The sequence below is a fragment of the Agelaius phoeniceus genome, chromosome 3 (assembly GCF_051311805.1).
Source record: "Agelaius phoeniceus isolate bAgePho1 chromosome 3, bAgePho1.hap1, whole genome shotgun sequence".
NCBI classification, from domain to species: domain Eukaryota; kingdom Metazoa; phylum Chordata; class Aves; order Passeriformes; family Icteridae; genus Agelaius; species Agelaius phoeniceus.
In genome coordinates, this window is record NC_135267.1 from 101,314,130 (window position 1) to 101,333,877 (window position 19,748).

At 44.0% G+C, this 19,748-nt stretch overlaps 1 protein-coding gene across 4 annotated transcripts in view; it reads left to right on the plus strand.

The window, feature by feature from the left end:
* PELI1 (pellino E3 ubiquitin protein ligase 1) overlaps positions 1-7,815 on the plus strand; it is a 42,775-nt gene extending 34,960 nt beyond the window's left edge. For all 4 annotated transcript variants that reach the window (XM_054630439.2, XM_054630440.2, XM_054630438.2 and 1 more), the window contains exons 3-7: positions 224-353; positions 1,859-1,960; positions 3,945-4,142; positions 4,257-4,445; positions 5,399-7,815. In XM_054630439.2, coding sequence (XP_054486414.1) covers positions 224-353; positions 1,859-1,960; positions 3,945-4,142; positions 4,257-4,445; positions 5,399-5,965 — 1,186 coding nt within the window. In that variant the 3' untranslated portion in view covers positions 5,966-7,815. The remainder of the gene's footprint in view (positions 1-223; positions 354-1,858; positions 1,961-3,944; positions 4,143-4,256; positions 4,446-5,398) is intronic.
* Positions 7,816-19,748: the final 11,933 nt, after the last annotated feature.

Sequence of the window (19,748 nt, forward strand, 5' to 3'; positions counted from 1 at the left end):
ATTCTGAGGGTTTTCTATGCTGTAATCCTGTGGACATGTTTCAGTACTGTGTTAATCAAGTCTTGGATTTAAATGTGATTAATTGAAAATCTGCAATTAGTAACACTATGCTAATTGAGAATACTTGATGCTTAGAATGAAAGTTCTTGTGGGTCTGTATCTCATGAGAAACTAAGTAATACAGGAATGATGGACTTGATTCTTTTTCTGTGCTTTTTGACAGGTACAATGGGTCTCTCCCAAATGGAGATAGAGGGAGAAGGAAAAGTAGGTTTGCTTTGTTTAAAAGGCCCAAGGCAAATGGGGTGAAACCTAGCACTGTGCACATTGCCTGTACCCCTCAAGCAGCAAAGGTAAGCTCCATTTCTCCCTTCAAGTCTGTCTGATTTTTCCTTGTGCCGTATAAAGAGCTGTTAGGAAATGGTTTAAACAGCATAACTATCTGACTGTGAAAAGAATGCTTTGTGTTTATCCAAAGTTTTTTAGTACCTGTCAGGGTTAGCCGGAAACAATTCAGCAAAGAAGATTCAGTGCGTAGTCCTTGCTATAGCCAGGAAAAAAATGTTAGTTTTGAAACATGAATGTTCTGGGCACAGGCTAGTCAGCTGTTCTAGACTTTGTGGGTTTGTACTCACTGCTTTTAGGACTAATTTTGCTTCATGCAGCTGACTTTTAAATGATCCTTGCCAAAGCTGCATGTGCACTTGGTGCTCCATCCAGTGGGTAGGAGTTCCCTAGGGATCAGGACAGGTGGGTTTTGCAGGGTATGTTTCATCGGGCTTGTAATCAGAGCTCCCATTAAGAAGCAGAAAAGGAAGGGCTTAGGCCCTGAAGTTGAACTGTGTTTCACCAGTGTATGCCAAAACTAATACATCATCGCTAAAGTATTACCATGAAATATTGTGGCTATTCAAGTGCGCGTGCAATTGTGTTCAATAACTAATGGAGCATTTCTACTAAATGATGGAATTTGAGGATGTTTAGTGCTTGTTTAGAAACTGTCAGTGACAAGATCAGGCCTTTAAACAAATATGGTAGTGTTAAGTGCTTGACTCCCAGAATACCTAAACACTTAAGGGTCTTGACCTTAAATTCAGGGAATGGTGTAAAGTATTCTGAAATCAGAAGCATTTTTCTACCAAAATTCTTGTAGTAAAGCTATATTCATAGTAGATCTATGAAAAGAACATTTATTTTTGCAAATTCTTTATGGTCTGGTAAATGCTGTTTAGCAGCACTTTTAGAAGTGTTGGTTAGTTCCCTAGTAGGTAATTGCAGAAAGAACATCTAGACTAACCAACTGAAACCTTTGCTACAACTTCTGCAACCTATGTTGAGTTTCTCCATTTTACCCTATTTACCACCACTTTTTTATCTATGTATCTTAAATCGGTCATTACTGATCTTAGTATTAATTCAAATCCTGGTTTTAGAATGAAGTCTCTAAGTTTTTGTCCTCACTTTGCTGTTGGCCAAGTTCACTCTGAGATGGCCATGAAGGTGTTACATTAAGTTTTAGCCATTGCATTTGGTTGTTTTGTGCTTTTGTGTTCAGACCAGTGTTGCTTTAGTACAAAACATGACTAATAATATGCCCTGGTTATGTTTATTTAGTTGCAGCATGTGGTGAAGAGACCAGTTTGGTCTGTTGCTGAATCAATCCTACAGCTTTTTTTTAGTGGCCAGGACTGGATTTTGTGAAGTTTAACTGTAGGTGTGTCATTAACAACCATCTGCCCTAATGCCTTAATTAGCAGAAGAGGCTGATGATATATATATATATGTATTGTCTGCTTTGCTGCTGTATTCTGTAGAATTATTGTGCACTGGTTCAATAACATTTGGCATTTTTCCATAGGCAATAAGTAATAAGGACCAACACAGCATATCTTACACTTTGTCTCGGGCCCAGACTGTAGTAGTTGAATATACTCATGACAGCAACACAGATATGTTCCAGGTACGTGAAGTAAATGTGTAAGTGTGTTCTCATTTTTGGTAGTTTCAAACAAGGCATCCTCTCAGCAGCCTTTTTCTCTCAGACTCAAAAGTTTGTGTGTCAGTTTCTGCACTCACCATTCAGAGCCATTTAATTCAGTTCATTCCCAGGGCCATCCTGTGAACAGGACTGTGTGTCTGTACATCTCTTTTAAAAGACTTGGGCAAAGGTGAAAGCTGGGGGGTTTTGTGACTAATGCACAAGATTTTGGTTTTGCCTTTGCTGCCCTGCAAGTCACATAATCTGTCTCTAGTCCCTCCTTGCAAAATGAAGAATAAAGGGCACCTTTCTCTTCAAGAACTTAGAACTTTGCTTCTGGCATTTACAAAGGGATTTGGGATCAGCCAGTTGGAGACAGGGTAGAAGAAATACAGTGTGGAAACATAGGAAAGCTTTTGGCACAACTAATATGAAAAATACTCTGAACTTTTTTAAGCAAACCCAGAAATGTCCAAAGCACTGGGGGATGTGAAGAGAGGAGCCTTCAGTGCTGATGCTGGCAGTTCAAAACAACTTTGCTGCAGTTCCTGTGTGTATGAGAAGGGACCACAAACACATCTGCAGCTGTGGTGTGCCCTCATATCTTTTAATTGTTTCCTGTTTTTCTCAAAAGGAAGGGGTTTGTTTTGGGGTTCTTTTTAATGTGGGCTTTGTTCTCTCTGATTCCCAGACTGTGATCTTCTGTAGTTTTTTTTTCCCCCTCATTGTTGCCACTAGTTTATAACAAGGAGTTTTGCTGTCACAGCATTTAGCTGTGACGCCACTGCAGGATCTAAGGAGGTGGGAGGTGTTGGGAAGTGGTGGAGGAAGCTGCTTTGCAACTGCAAATACAACAAGAGCAAAAGGACTGTAATGAAATCACTGCAGCATAAGCTATTGTTTGTGTGAGTGTTCTCTCTTCAGGCATGCTCTGGCATGTGTGCTGCTCTGAAATTGCCCCTGGCAGTCCCCGTTTACTCATGGGTTATCCTGCCTAAGAAGCAGTAGAAAAATAGATTCTGACAAAGCAGTTTTAGTCTCATGAAAGCTCTCCAGCCCTCAACAAAAAGCACCTCAAGCTTTTGGGTCTCTTGCTCAACAGTTAATCAGTCTTAATATAATCACCTATTTTCAAAGAGCCTGAGAGCTCTGGAAATGAGTGAGTAGTAGTGTGTAAGAGGGCTTTAAACCCAGCTGTATGGATGTTTGGGAAAGGGTTATTACTTTTCCTCTTTGTGACGAAAGATGAGTTGACTGGAAAAGCAGGGACACTTACGCAGTTTCATCAAACTCAGTACAGTTGCGTGGGTCTGCAAGACTCACAGTTCCCTGCAGCCAGAAAAGGAGGTGCAGCTAGCAGCAAAATCTGATTGTAGTCAGATGTTCCATTCTTGTGTTCTGAGTGTGTAAATGTAGCCCCTCTCTGCCACGGCCACCTGGTCCCTGGTCTTTGACAAAAGGTTTGCTGCTTCTTGGTGCCCACCAGAGCTGAAGAGACAGCTCACATAATCTGATTTTCTTACATACCTTGACTTAGTCTGGCACTGTTCAGAGTGTTCTGGGCATACAAAGTGACTGCATGTCACTGTTCTTCCCTCTAACTGCTGCTCCCTGGCTCTTTTGGTGCTCCTGCAGCTGGTCTGCCTGACCTGAGTGTAACCTCTCTGATGAAAAGGCCTTCAATGAGAAATCATCTCAGAACTGACTTAATTGCATCATTTTATTTCTCCTTCCTTCATTTGGCTGTACCCAGCTTTCAGAATAACTTTGATCATTTGGAGGCAGAAAAATTCATCAATTCAGATGAGGCTTTAGAAACCTAAATTGATAGACTGGTGGACAGGAATGCTTTAAACCGTAATGTCATGATTTTTGTATCATTGCTTTTACTTACTTTGAATTTAAATAGTCCTAGACCCAAAGACAAACTTCTGACCAGTTTTTTTTTTTTTCAATACTTTTCCAGATTGGTCGGTCAACAGAGAGTCCTATAGACTTTGTAGTAACAGATACAGTTCCTGGGAGTCAGAGTAATTCAGATACACAGTCTGTGCAGAGCACAATATCAAGGTTTGCCTGCAGAATCATATGTGAACGTAACCCTCCCTTTACAGCAAGAATATATGCTGCAGGATTTGACTCCTCAAAAAACATTTTTCTTGGGGTAAGGGAATTCTCTTTCTTTTTTCCACTATAAGTTCATTGCACGCTTATTTTTTTTTTAATAATTCATAACTCCAGCCAAATCAAAGGTGCTCATTGATGTGATTTCTTTTAGGAGAAAGCTGCAAAGTGGAAGACATCAGATGGGCAAATGGATGGACTAACAACAAATGGAGTTCTTGTTATGCATCCTCGTAATGGATTCACAGAAGACTCCAAGCCAGGGGTGTGGAGAGAGATTTCTGTGTGTGGGAATGTGTTCAGCCTCCGTGAAACCAGATCAGCTCAACAGAGGGGGAAAATGGTGAGAGGAGTGACCAGTGTTTTATGCAACCTGTTTAAAATGGTGCAGCCATTAGGGGTATAGTTTGGGCATAGAGCTGGAATCTGCTGGAATTCCATGTAGTTGTCACCCCTGCAATTAGTTACACTGCCTCTTATGTGTTTGTCTGGGTGCACAAAGGTGTCTTGATGAACATGAATGACTGAGTCTATCTGCAAACTAGTACTTAATTGCACATCTAGGCTGCTCTCCTAAACTAAGTTTCCAGTCTACTCTGTATTTCTGCAAGCTCTCCTGCACATTCTACTAGTATTTTCCCAATTCTCCCTTGTTAGTTTATGCTTTTCCCACTTTTCCTTTTTTATAGAATAATGAAAAATAGATAAAATTTTAATGGATAGTCATTTCCATGTTGGCATTCTGAGTTTTCCCTCTTCCTTTTGTTTGCAAAGCATTGGTGACATTTCCAGGAGATATTTGGGTTCAGTATGACTTGGGATGTTTCAGCAAAAAGAAATGCTACATTGAACATTTTATGCAGCATATTTAGCTAGGAGTGCTAATGGGAGAAGGGGAAAGCCACGTGTTAAGGGGTGCTTTAAGAAAAGTCTAAAATATGATGGAGGACTAAAACAGTCTTGTGGTACTCCTTGAGGCATTTCAAGTAACATAGTTGAGAGTGCTATAGGGATGGAATAGAGAGTTGTTAAGATGGGAGAGGAGCTTTTCTTGACTCAGTGTGGTCTATTTTAATGCACACTTTAATCTCTTAAAATGCTGGGGTGGGGTTTTTCCAAAAAAAGGAGGGCAGAGAGAAGCTGATACTGGTCTCTCTATGGGTGTCTTGTGGACACAGTCAGAAGCTGCTTGAAACTTTGATGGGTCTTCCAGGCAGATTAGTATTGTGGAAGTGCACGTTGTTACTCTTCAGAGCCCCTTAGGTGACGGCTCTCGGTGTCTGTGTCCATGTCAAGGTTGAGAACGAGACGAACCAGCTGCAGGACGGCTCCCTGATCGACCTGTGCGGGGCGACGCTGCTGTGGCGCACGGCCGAGGGGCTGGCGCGCACGCCCACCGTCAAGCACCTGGAGGCTCTGAGGCAGGAGATCAACGCAGCCAGGCCCCAGTGCCCCGTGGGCTTCAACACCCTGGCCTTCCCCAGCATGAAGAGAAAAGATGTAGTAGATGAAAAGCAGCCGTGGGTGTACCTGAACTGCGGCCACGTGCATGGCTACCACAACTGGGGGAACAAAGAGGAGAGGGACGGCAAGGACCGCGAGTGCCCCATGTGCCGCTCCGTCGGCCCCTACGTGCCTCTGTGGCTCGGGTGTGAAGCGGGATTTTATGTGGATGCTGGACCTCCAACTCATGCATTCAGCCCCTGTGGACACGTGTGCTCAGAAAAGACAACTGCATATTGGTCCCAAATTCCTCTTCCTCATGGTACTCACACTTTTCATGCAGCCTGTCCCTTCTGTGCGCATCAGCTGGCTGGTGAGCAGGGTTACATCAGGCTCATTTTCCAAGGGCCTCTCGACTAACACAGGTGTTCCCAAGGACTGCAGTAAACTGATAAGCTAAGCGATTCTCATTTTTAAACCAACTGTTTTTCGTATTCTCTGGGCTTTGCTGGTTTGCATTAAGATGAAGAATTTTTTGGTTTTTTTGTTACAACAGCTAAATCCCTCTTTATTGAGAAAGTCTGGAAATAGAAGAAATGGGGGGAGAAGGGGGAGACCTCCTGCTTTTTTTGGTTAATAACTACTTCTGAAGAGGTGAAGGAAGTGTTGTAGAGTGAACTTCAATGCCTTCAGTTTAATGGTTTTTGAATCACATGCCCACAGTGTTTGAAAGGTGTTTCATTCTTTTTGTATATGGAGGGTAAATAGTTCAAAGAACATTAGTTTACAGCTTGGATGCAAACATTGTAAAATATAACATGTATATTAACTCTTTTCTATTTATCTTTATTATTGAAAATATTTAGAATGTTTAGAGAGTAGCATGGTCATAGTGTGTTTACATCCAGCAATTGGATATGTAGAGTAGTTCTGGATGGAGAAGAACGTGGGATGAAAATGGTAGAAAAATCTTTTAATCTAAATTACTGAGTTCTTAGAATAGTTAAAATGCTTTTTAAACAAAGCTAATGCAAATTATGATGGCATAAAGTTGTGCTTTAACCATGTTGAAAGGTAGCTAAGAAGGACTCCTTAAATTGTCTTTTTGGTAGGACTGTACTTAAGATCTGGTTTCGAGAAGAATATTTACCAGACTCTTCGAATATGCAACTTAGTCTAGATTAAGGATTTTTTTCTCCCTTCACGCTAACACTTCTCTTTATTTAGCATTAGTGACATTTGTGAGGGTTTTTCCAATGTTAAACATGAACAGATCAGAAAGATGAGGCTTGTTCTGTTCCTTGCTGTTTGGGGGTGGGGGGCTGGGACAGGGGAGAGGTGGATGTATCTGGGCATGTGTGTGGGGAGCAGTTTGTGACCTGGCCACAGTCCCAGCCTGAGAGGGGTTTGTCAGCTGGATGCTCAACAGCCTTCCAGCTGCTGACTGATGGGGGGGCCTCAGGCCTGGCCTTTGTCCCTCTGCCAGGTGCTCATCTGGGCCACACAAGGAACAGGTGGAGCCTGGTAGCCAGGAGATGTGTCCCTGCATCCTCGGGCAGCTGGGCACAGCTGACAGTCTGTTGGGAGAGCTGGGACTGGGCTGGGCTCAGACCCTCACTGTGAGATGCTGCTGTGGGCTCTGTCTGCTCTCCTCTTCCTCCCCCTCCTTCCCCTCTGTATCCACCAGAAAAGACCAGTGTACTACATGCAACTCTGCTGCCAGCCCACTGTGTTTCATGGCAACCTGACCTTTTTAGCATTGATTTGAGCTTTTCTGGCCAGCTTTGTACATTTTTTTTAAATATGTACTGTATAATTGACAGTAAGAAAATTTCTGTACTTTATAGCAAAGCTTTAGCTTTTGTTTTTCTTTGAAGCTGTTCTAAAATTTTCTTTGTTTAAAGAGACCTTTGTTGCTTAGATGTCATGAATTACTTACTTTGACTGTCAATTATTTCTCCATTTTTAAAAAGAAATGGTATATATTGTTTGGTTCACTCAGGAAATGCATGTGTCAGGAAACCTGTACTATAAGTTCAGTTAGCTGTCATGTACAAGTAACTGCTGTTACTCCCTTTCCATAGAAATATAACTGATTTTGACATTTTCCAGATTATATGCATTAAGTAATGAAACTTATGCAGCAAGAAATCCCTGTATTGTAGTTGTTCTAATCATCTTATTCAAACTATAGTATACTGTAGTTTTAATTTTTATTTGCAAATTAATTTATTTAAACTACGTGAGTAAACACTTTTCAAAAACAGAAATTCTGGGATTGTGGCTTTGTTTCCAGGAGATGGGAAAGGGCTGGAGATGGCCCTTCTGTTGTCACCTCAGGTGTCACCTCTGTTCTGCACATATGGATTAAGAGCACAGAGAAGCAGCAGCTGTAAAGACTTTGGACGTTTTCCCTGGTAATGGCTTTGAACGGCTCCTTTCAGATGTGTCCTCTCAATGTGTTTTATATTTAACTCTGTGTTAAAGGTGAGATTGCTGTTTAAATGACACAGTTAAATGAGTAAGTTACAAATACTGAAGTGTAAGCAAAAACTGAACAAAATTTTAAAATTACAAAGAGCTCTTGATTCTGTCTTCCACAAAATCAAATTGACATTTCTCTGGTCCTGATCTTGTTGACTACAGGAACATGAAAAACCAGAAAAGAACACGATGAAAGCTACAAAGCAGTATGAGTAACACAGAGCTGAACTGTGAGCACAGATGGAGCATGGGATGGTAGGAGGAATATGGGAAGTGCTGTTGGAGGCCCAGCTGGAGGCTGATGCAGAGCCAGGGGTGCAATTGGGTACAGGCACACCCAACTGCAGAGGGGAAGAAGAGAGGGTCATGCCCAATGTGCAGCCCTTATTAAAGCCCTACCCCATTTAAGATGGTACATTATGCTTACACTGTACTTCTCTACCCCACTCCTCACCCCCTCAAAAAAAAGACATCCAAGACAAAGGTATCTGAGCAGAACTGGCTGTGTCTCTGGGGAGTGTTAGGCTAAGGTCACTCTTCAGTCTGCCCCACATTGCCCCACCAGGCAAATTCTGCCTGGTTTGTACTTTTCTTCACCCAATTTGGGCTTGTTTAATCCCATTTTTAGAAGGGTGGAACATGGGCATTCAAACACTTGAGACAGGGAAGTCCCACCGTTAAAGGCAGAATAGCAATGTTTGAGTAGTTTGAGGATCAAGTTCCATCATCAACAACAGCATCTCTAGCTGTGGTACCCTGTTTGAGTACCCCCAGGCTTCTGTTCTTAGATAAATGATTGCAATAGTCCTCTGTAAATGGTAAAGTGAATTTCAGATTAAAAGTACTCAAACAGATGGCTGAAGCACTCTGAACTTTAAGGCAAATCTTTTTGAACAAATTTTGTGCTGCAAGAGGTGGCACCTTGCTGGTTTTAAGACAATCACAGCTCCACTTGTGACAGCCTAAAGCAGCCCCTTGCAGCTGCAAAGACCAGCTCCAGGTGAGATCTGTGGCCTTCACCTGCTTTTAAAGGTTTGCTGGACTGGCAAGAAGCAATGGTGATGCAAGCAGCAGATGGGACAGGACTGTTCCCTGGGATACCACTGCAGGTATAAGGGATTCAATGGGAAAATCACATTAAGTGTGGGTACTTTTCTAGCCTTAAAGTTCAGTGAAGCTCTGCAGAAGTGCCTTTGGATATGAGCAGCCGGTTTTCTGGTTTGTGTGTGGCTGCCCTGATCTGGGCAGTGCAATGTGTAAAGCAGGTGATTTAATGAACTAATTTGCCTTTCAGCTGTAGGAAATTGCATGGATTTAACACTGCCAGAAAGCAGCAGCTGGCTAATAAAGCCCTTTTGTTTTGTTTTTGTGTTTTTTCCTCAAGCAGAAGTGGGGCAGCACAGGGTGCTGGCCAGGAGGGCAGGAGCATAGACAGGGAGGTTGCTGTGGCTCTCCTGGGGAGAACGGAGTGCTGTGGTTCCTTTGCTGACTTGGCCACTTGGCCACTGGGTTGGAGCAGCCCCAGGAGTGCCTGGTGTGGCCCTGAGCAGTGTGGTGCAGGCTGGGGATGAGGCCTTCTCATCCCAGCTGTGCAGGGCTTGTTACACCTGCAGGAATGAGCCTGGTCTTCTGGACAGTTTAACATGAAGTCACCTCAGGAGACTCCTGTGTTGGAAGGTGCTCTGCAAATCCCATAGTGATCCTGCCATGACGTGCTTGATCTCCTCCTGAAGTGACACTTTCTAGGCTCAATTCTAAAAATACATTTCCAGTTTTGCAATATAAATCTACCCTTATGCCTACAGCTACTTGCATGCTGTCTTTCAGCCTGGATTAGGCCTGGTTGCTGTTGAATTAGACCAGATTTCGTGGTCCTTGTCTTGGCTCATCCCTTTCTGTAAAAACACTGGTAGAGCTCGTCTATTTTTAATTGTAGCACTTGGCTTTAACATAAGGGCTGTGATCATCCTAGAAATGCAGTTTCTAAGGTTCTTTTGTGACTGTGGCAGATCACTTTTACCTGCAGTGTTGTGCATACTGTAAAGAAGATCTAGGAAAGCATCTCTGCAGGAGCTGTGATGGTTCCTGTGACTTGGACCAGGGATCCTTGGCAAGTGTTGCCTCTGCAGGGCCAGCAGCAGTCCTGCCCCTCCCCAGGTGCTGCTTTCAGGCCAGCAGCAGGAGCTCAGTCTCCCATTTCCTCCTGGAGAACAGCTTTACATTACTGTGCTGTTGGGAGGCAGTATCATCCTCCTCCTATATTCCAGTGGGGAAACACTAATGGGTGCTACTGCAGCAAGAGCAGCCATCACCTTCAGCTCTGGTTCTTGGTCCACTTCCATATCTGAAAGCAAAAGGGGGCAGATTTAAAGAGCAGAAAAAATGGGCTTTTATTCCCTCAAGCCTTAGGTGCCTCTGTGAGAGCAGCCATGCCAAACCCAGCCTCTGGGAACCACAGCAGGACCTGTGGCCTCGGATGCACATGAGGCTGGGATCAGTGCAGCCTTAGGGAATGGCATTAGCTGTAAGCCCCAGTGCCTGAATCTTTATGTTTCTGCCTTGGACCCTCCTGAGATGCTGCTGCCCATCCTCCCTGTGCCTCCCAGCCCTGGCAATACAGCCCATTCCTCAGTCACAGTGATCAGGTGCCTGCAGAAGCAGGTCCTGTTTGCCTTGCCCAGCACAAGCCCTTGTGGGATCAGGAATGCATCGCCTGGGGCTGCATTCCTCGAGGCTAAGCTCCAGGGAAGATGAGTAACCAGAGGCAAAGTGCCAGCTCTGGCAGGCAGGAGCTCCCTGCCCACTTGCTGCCACTCTTGGGTTTGTTGCTATTGTGCCCAGTTCCCAGTCCTTGTCCTACTGTCCATCTTGCAGGGCTGGCAGGAGGGGATGGGAACCAGCACCAGCATCACTGTTTGCTGGCTGTGGTGTTTGCCTGGCTCTGCTGGTGAGGATATATGTTTGTGATAGCAGCGAAGCACCAGCAAATCCTGGGTTCTGCCAGCCCTGCAGAGAGCCCATTGCTCCCGTGCAGGGGGCTGAGATATTTCATGGGAGTACAAATGACCTCAAGATCAACTCCAAGAAGGACTTTCCTGGTGCAAAGAAAACTTCTCTGCAATTTGGCAATACCTGCAATATTGTAATGTTTTTATTTTGACTTTGGACCACTAAACAGCTCTGAGGCAGGAGTAAATAATTAATCTGCTCTGACTTCTTTCCTCTACCTTGTCTACATCTGTAGTACCAGCTCTGTGCTGAGATTGCCATTGGAGATCTGCTGCCTTCCATAAAAACAATGAGAGTGGAGTTCTTTGGAGTTTAAACACATGCCAGGCTGGTCTATTTTTCCTTTTTGTAGTGGAAAGGTCTCCTGAAAAGCCTTCCCCTTTTCCAGCCCTGGCATAGCACATGGACTCCTGAGGATACCCTGTGAGTGCTGCACGGAGCGTGAGCGGCACAGGGAGAGGAAGGAGGACATGATAGTTCATGTTGTCAGTCAGATTTAAGTGTGGTTAAATACAGTTAAACCAGTGGGAAAAACTCCTTTATGTCTGTTTTCTTTGCTACTCACTCCCAAAATTACCTGTCTGCTTATTTATACAATTGTCTTGACCCTTATATTTGTTTCTGTTTCAACACCCCCTGAAGAAAAAAAATTAATTTCACTTTTCTCTGCAAATATTTATCTGAAAGTTTCTAAGTCGTGTTCCTTGTGATTATGCCTTTTCTTAAGTGATTCTATTAAAATATGTGAATTTTAATGCATTGGCCTATGTTGGTTGGACCCAGGACCTGAAAAATGTATTTTGAGAGTGTTTTTGGTCACCTAGTTTTCAGCCTAGATAGGGTTTCCCTTCAGTCTGTCCTGGAAAATGCTGGAAAACAAGCTGGTCAAGGATGAGAGAAGAACAGTGGCTTTCCTGGGCTCTTGGGAAACACTCTGGGCTGAAGGGATCCACTTTCCCTGGATCATGCTCAGATTCCAAGTGCCTCCCACTTCCCAGCTCTCTGTAAAATAACTTTTTAATAAAACCATCTTACACTTGGGATCTACCCATCATTCCCTTTGGTTGGCTGCAGTTTCAGAGCTGGATGAACATGTAGCCTTCAGTGCTTCCATATCTACATCTCTCCAAAATAATATTTTTAGCTGATCCCAGAAGATTTGAAACAAAACAAATGCATGCAGCAATATTCTAAACTTGCCTGGATGCAAAGCTAAAAACTGCAGCTTGCTGTCATGCGCTTGATGAAAGGAATTGAGTCAACTCATCCTTTCCAAAAATCCCATGCTTGCTTTTTTTTTTTTTTTTTTTGCTGTTGTGTGGGAGGAGGAGAGAATTAGTTATTCAGTGGAATGAGGACAATTAAAAGCAAATGCAGCTTCCAGTGATGCCATCATCTGTTCAGTGTGCCCTAAGCAACACAGAGGTAGCCTGGCTTCTTAACTGGCCCCTTTCCCTTCTGTCCTGTGCTTCCCATTGGCACAGGGGTGGCAGTTTCCAAAGTCTCCATAGGACTGTGCTGCAGGTGTGCCCATTCTAGCGTTGCCTGGACAATCCCCTGAGTTGTAACCTCAGAGGGGCTGGAAGGCCCTAAACTGCCATAGATTCAGAGGTCATGATTGAGGCAGCTCTCCTGCCCAGCCTGCCTTTCCCTGGAGTGTTGCTCTGTAGTGGGGACATGTCCATGGATCCCAGCCCAGGATGAAGCTGTGGTGTCACCTTTGACCATTGCTGGAGGATGAATGTTGCCTGAGATGGGTCACAGGGATTTGGGCCTCCCCACAGCCTGTGGACACAGTGACCATCTGGACACTGCTGGGCCCAGGCTCTGCACAGCAAAGCTGTTGAAGTAGCTTGCTTCACTTTTGAAGGGGAGCTAAAGCAATCAGCAGGCCTTTAAATGCCACCTAACTACCCAGGGCATGGATGTTTAATACTTTTTCACTTTTAATACATTAAAAGTGGATCCAGAGCAGCTTTCCTGAGGAGGCAGGATCAGCAGTGCCAATGACCTCAGCTTCACCATTGCTCCAGGGGCTTTCAGTGTTACTCAGCAATTTTTGCCAGCGTCACTCGTTATCACTTGGAAATCTCACTCCACCTGTTCTGGAGCAGGAGCAGCAGAAGGTGTGTTCAGGCACCTTTGGGCAATGATGAATCATGCTCATGGCAAAGTCCTTGGCAGCTCCTGGCTGCTGACTGCCAGGGAAAGCTGTCACCAAAGCAGGCTAAATGACTACACAAAAGTGGGGTTTGCCTGGAGCCTGTGCCAGCTCTAAAACCCTCAGACAACAACCCATCCCCTTGGGCCCTACACCAATATTGCCAAATACACATTATTCATACAGTGGAGAGTTTTTCATACTATAGAGGCCTGGGATTAGTGTTCCTCACAACAACATAAATATATTTATAGCCCATGCGTGTCTGCATTTTGTTATACTTTCAACTTTGTAGGCTAATGGTTAATAAAGCCAGGCTCTATTTATGCTTCTGCAGCAAAGAATACGTTGAATAGTATCATGCAAAAAGTTTAGGATCTGCTGGCTCCAAACAATCTTTCAGACTGTAATTTAGGGGCTCATTCACAGAATAGAAGGTATAAAAGTGGTAGTCTGAGGTTGGCTTCCCCAGGACACATCCAAGAAAGAGAAGAGCAGCTATAGGAGTCCCCAGGATGGGGCATACTTAATCCACCTTTGCTCTTGATACTCAAAAAAATCAGGGTGTCTGGAGTTCCTGTACTATTTAAAAGGGAAAAAAAAAACCCCAAACAAACAACAACTACCAATAAGAGTTCCCAGGTTACATCAAACAAGTTTTTTGCAAGTTTGAGATGCAAGTTTCTTTGCACCAGCTGATTTAAAAATATGTTATTCATCGTGTAACTACAGATCCATGCAATGTCCTCTCCTTCATTTGTCTGCCCTGTGGCAGGGTGGTTCTACCCAAATACTTCTTCCAAGTGTTTAACATCCTTACTCTTTCAAAATCTGCAGTAATGACTCCACCATGTCTCCAGGCAGCCTGGTCCATGGCTCAGTTATAGAACTCATAACCTCAGATCTACTCTAAAACTGTAGAACTCATAAACTTGTATCTACTAAAGTAAACCGAAGAGCAAGTTGGGACCAAATATCTACCTACTGTTTAGGGTTTGCTTTCTTAAAGAAAAAGAAACAACTCAAAGCAAAAGCTTTCATATTCCAGGCACTTCTGCAGAGTTTGGAAATAAAGCAAAAAAGCAACTTCCTGCAAAACGTATCGATTGGCACCTTCCCCTGTGTGACATTGAATAAATTTGTCCAACAAATAGACCTGGAAGGAAAAAAAAAAGGAGGAAAGGTGCCTACAAAGCTGTAAACCCCTGATATTCATTTTATTAAAATTTAATGAGGCTTTATTAATAATGAATGCAGCCAGGAAGATGGGAGAAGAGCAGTGGAATGGCCTTGAGATTCCTCGTTAGCCAGATTTCTCTACAGAACTGGGAAAGAAGAGGGCAGCTGGAAGCAGCAGTCTGCAGCAGGCTTTGTGGACTGCCTACATTGGTGGAAGAGTATTTTAAGTGGTTTTTTCATTAAAAGCTGAACTGAGGGTGAGTTGTACGCATGTCCTGTAAGGAAAAGATGCTCCTGAACTCCGATGCCTTGAGTATAGCATGGGGAATTGGGGTCATTTCCTCGCTGATGGTGATTTCCTGTGTGAAGTTAACTCTGTCTCCTTGGGTCTCCTATCCCACATGGTATCATCTGCACAGAAATCCAGCTCCTAGCTCTTCAGGAGCTGATCAACCACCATGGCAGTGGCTGATGTGGCACACAGAGCTGGGGACATGATGGATGTTACACCTTGAGCACAAACAACTGCCCTGCCTGTTCAGCTCACAGCCACACGGTCTGCACCCTTTCCTTGGGTGGCTGCGTTACCCTGCACGATTCATGGGGAGATGCAGCACATCCGTGACTTCCCTTTCCCAGTTGCCAGGCCAGCTGCCTTATCAAAGAGAGGAATGGAGCTGATTAGACACGGCCTGTTTTTTTTTTCTAAGCCCCTAGCAGTTGCTTTAAGGCTTATGTGGGTCTTTAGGATTAATTAAAGCTGTATTTGGATGTCCCCCTAACTATTGCTAATAGGTTCTCTGTCTTGTGGGACCTCTTCTGTTCCCTGGAGTTTGTAGTATCGTTCAACTGACCACAATTTGATCTGCTTCTTGAAGGTTCCAGAGTAAATTTGACTTGACCCTGCTGAGTCTGGATTTCTCTCATCTCTCTTAACTGTTGTTTAAGCTCTTCTCTTCCTCATCTGGCCTGTATTTCCTGTCTCTGGTTCTTACTATGAAGCATGTTAATAAGCATCTGGATGCCATTAACATGTCTTGTGAGAACAGAAGCAGGATAAAAAGTAGAAATTGAAAGCAGAGCCTATGTAGAAGTAAATCTGTGTTCTTTTGTGTTTCCATCAGGAGCAACCTCCCAGAAGAAGATATCTTTGCATCTTTCTCATGCTTGTGAAACAGACCCCTAGGCCTGACTAATCCCAGTCAGGTAGGTATAAAAACACAGTTTGGACAAGTTTGTTGTTTTTTTTTTTTTTGACAAGAGTTGCTATGTGGCAATAAGAAATGCTTCCAAGGATCCAGGAGGTATTAGAAAGAGCTTGGCTATGGTCATCTCAAACACCCCTGTCCCAGTAAGCATTCCTCTTCTGGAACAAAAAGGGGCAGGACAGAAGAGTGCTGATCACTTTTCCCCCTTACTTTTCAGGGCTGGGTGAATCCACAGAGCATATCTGAGTCTCTTTTGAAAAGTCACCAGCAGATGAAGTAATTTGAGGCCTCACCCACACCACAGTTTATTCAGCCAGCTGCGTAGGTCTCTTAACAGAGGTGCTTTTTAATACAGCATGTCAAGTGCTGAGAAATATCACTTTGATTTTGACATACTCCCCACCAAGGATGATGTGTTTTCTGTTATGTGTTGTTGTCAAGGTGAAGAAATGAATTAGCATGGATTTTTAATTGCTTCAATGTTGAACTCTGATATAAGCTGAAAGGGAAACATCATCCTAGATGAATAAAGATGTGCTGCAAGAGCTGATCACCCTCTGGTGAGAAGCCAAGCTCTCCAAATGCAAGGAGGAGATTTCAGTGTTGATTCTATCTCTAGCTGCATTGAATCAGTTGCTGGTTCCTACAGATGCTTCTGCTGCCGCTAGCAGACACCAGGGAACAAGAAAAGACACGACTGTCTGAAATCCAGGTGCTCCTCATTTCTGGAAGTCTGGGGAAAGGCTGCCATCTGCTGTAATGCAGAGCGGTTGCTGGAAATACATTTGACTTAAATCAAACCCCAGCAGTAGCTCTGAAGCTGAGATGAGCTCAGGGTATGAGCAAACTGTGCCCTCAAAGACCTGATGATGCTTTTCACACAGATCCCTCTCCTAATAATGGCTGTTACCTAGCATGCCCTTAGAGGAAAAAAATCTTCCCTGTGGACCTGCTTTAATCCCTGGGATTTCCAGTCAAGGTCAAAGACAGAACTGAGGCACAATTCAGAAAGCTGCTGGCTGGGCCAGCCTGCAGTGAAGGTGCTACTTCCTCAGTTTAATCTGGCACCCTCATCATTCCACAGCCTCTCAGTTGCAGAGTTTTAAAATGCAGAAAGGTGTGTGGTTTTCCTCTCAGCAGTATGTGTGTGACACCTACACTAGCTACGAGTGAACTTGGCTGTACCCTCTACCCACAGGTCTTGCAACCTAGACAAGAGCAAAGTCTAAAAACATCTACAACTCAGGGCCTTTACCTCTGATCTTTAAAATGAAACTGAGCCCTGGGGTACCTAGAATCAAATTCTTCTCTTTAAAAGTCACTAAGATGCCAGCTCTACTCCCTCAGTACCAACATGGTCCATTTTTTCTGCACTTTTTTCTTTTTTTTTTTTTCCCCGACCATCACTTGCTTTGAAACTACACATTTTGACTCATACGTATTCTCAGAAACAAGAGCTTTTTGCTTGCCTGAGGTGCTGCTTGGACCAGACTGTTTTCCATGACACTTTCCTGAAAGCACCTCACTAGAAATCCTCCTTTTGTAATGTTGGAGTGGCCATGGCTGGATTGAAAGGGAGCAGTGCATATAACAAGCTAGCCTGGAAAGCTGACATAAAGAAAGCCAGAGCTCCTGATGACTCAGGTATTGATGTACTCCATCAGAATAAACAGCTATCTGATAAAATGGACTCACTCCAGATACAGAAGAAAGAGCTTTTAATTTTATGCAGCCTCTTTACTGGAGACCAAGAGAAACCAAGAACTGTGTGAAATGCAGCCACATCTGCAACATGTCTAAGGTGCTGAGGAATGACCTGGAGCCAGGAGGAGCTCTGCTACCCTTGCAGACATGGAGGAATACATGCCAGGGCATTCAGGAGCACCAGGAGAGACTTGGCATCCCAGTTTTATGGGTCATCCTTATGTTATGACAGTGTCTTGATGGCATCTTCTAAGAAACTATCCTGGAAAGAGCCATGGGAAGGGGTAGCCCTTGAGGTGGGCCAGTCAGAGGTCTGAACCTGAGTTCCACCAGTTAGCATTTGGTTGACATGATAAAAATAATCTTCAAAATTGTTGTCTGTGTTAATTTTGAGAGCGAGTTGCCCTATAAAACTGGCATCCCATTCTGCATGTTCCTAAGCTCCTGTCAAAAGGTTTCTTGTGGCACTGAGCACCACACTCCACTTAAACAAGGTCTGGAAATATGTTCCCTGCTACTGGCATGAAATATTCAGTCTTAATATCCCTTCACATCACTTGAGACAAGAAGAGCAGAAGCTCTCCATCTGCCTTCTCTGCAGTGTTCATTACTTTACATATTTCTTTTATATCCCTTACTTCCTCCAAGTAGAGCTTTTCCTCAAAGGTTGGTTGTTCCTATCATTGCTTAATGCTGCCCTTTTAGAGACAAGATTACCCACTACACTCAGGGTTCCTGGGGGACCTGCCCCTCTAATTACATTTAATCACTATTTTCCCTCACATTCCCTATGGATTGCAGTACCTTCTTCAGTTTTTAGCAAGCTGAGCAAAGGTTTTCTATGGAAAAATGAAAGCTAGTGGTACCAGGATCCTGTAAGCAAAGACCTTCTGAAACACTATGACATCTCAAGGAAGGAGGTCAGGTATTCCTAGAGATGACCCAGCTTTTACAACAGTTGGCTGCAAGTTATGCCATTGAGCAGTAATAAACATTTCCTTATTTTTTTAATGTCTCTTGTATCTGAGAAAACATTGAGCTACTTTGTTCTTTTTACTGTTTATTTTCTACAGCACAAAACTCACTGTTTCCCATTTCTTTTCCAGGAAGACTCTACCGAAGACTCCTGAGCTGGCATGAGTGTAGGAAAAAACCCTGTCATATTTCTGTTGTTTTATAAGAATGCCAGTTTAACTCACATAGATGAAAAAGCAGCAGTAGAAAGATTTTCCTGGCTAAAGCTACTTGGGGTTGGAGTTTTTCCCTGGAAGAGCCTTTGTGGGACTATGTCCTGTGTGCCCAGGGTAAGGGTGTTTGTTGGGCTGAGTCACACTGCCCTGCAGAGCTGACGTGGCCCTAAGCAATCAGTAGGAAGCACAGATAACTGAAATGCTCTCATAAAAGCAGACTTTGTGGACATAAGCTGTATGTGAGGAGGTAGACTGACAACAGAACAAGTGAACTATGCTTGACTGACTCACAATTTCCTCACCTCACCCGCTCTGCTGGCTGTTCTTACCCACAGAGCGATCCAGACTGCGAACACCACAGTTCACAAGCCCAGCCACACCACGTGCCTTGGGGAGCTTTGTTATGCTTTAAAGCAGCCTTTCTTCTCAAAGTCTCCAGAAATCACCCACCGAGTCTCCTACAGTCTGGAGGAGAGGAGGTTTCTCAGGCTGGACTGGCGTTGTCACTGCCACCACGGGGTTTAACAGAAAGGTGACAGTCAGAAAAGGAAGCAGCAGGAGGCAACCTCATGGCTGTCATCCTTTCCTTCTGATCCACAAAGATGATGCAGCTCTAGTTTATTTTTCCCAAGGGGAACAGAGGGCTTTGCTGTTAATACAAAATGCAGCAGAACAGTAACAACATTTAGCTCAGAGATAATGTCAATAAGGTAGAAAATCAAACAGTTTGTTACTTTCCCTGCATGAGCAGATAACATGACTCTTATCAATGCAACTGGAAAACATTAAAGTCATGGGAGGGTGCATGGCTCAAATGTCACTTTGACGGTATGGCTTTCCCCTGCATCTCTGACACAATTAATTACTGGCTTTGAAAGTACCTCTCTGGTGCAAGAGAAACACAGACCCAAGGTTTTCTGGGCTTCCTTGGGCAAATGTCAACTGAGGGGTAAGCCAGCTCTACATAAAGGTCATTTCATGCTAAGCAACTGATGCAAAATTTCTTCTTAAAGCTGCTCTGACCAGTTCACTGAGATGAACCCAGTGGGATAGCTCCCTGCCTCAGTGAAGATGCTGCAAGAACAGTGTTGTGAACCTCAACAGCTGAGCACTGAGGTCAGTCCTGCACAGCTGGACTTGGCTCTGGCTCAGTTGCTGACCAGGACTGGACACATTTCAGCAGTGAGTGGATCAACCCATGATTCATAAAAGGGAGGCATGGAAAATTGTATCCATGCTGCAGGACTCACCTTCAGCCTCAGGCTGAC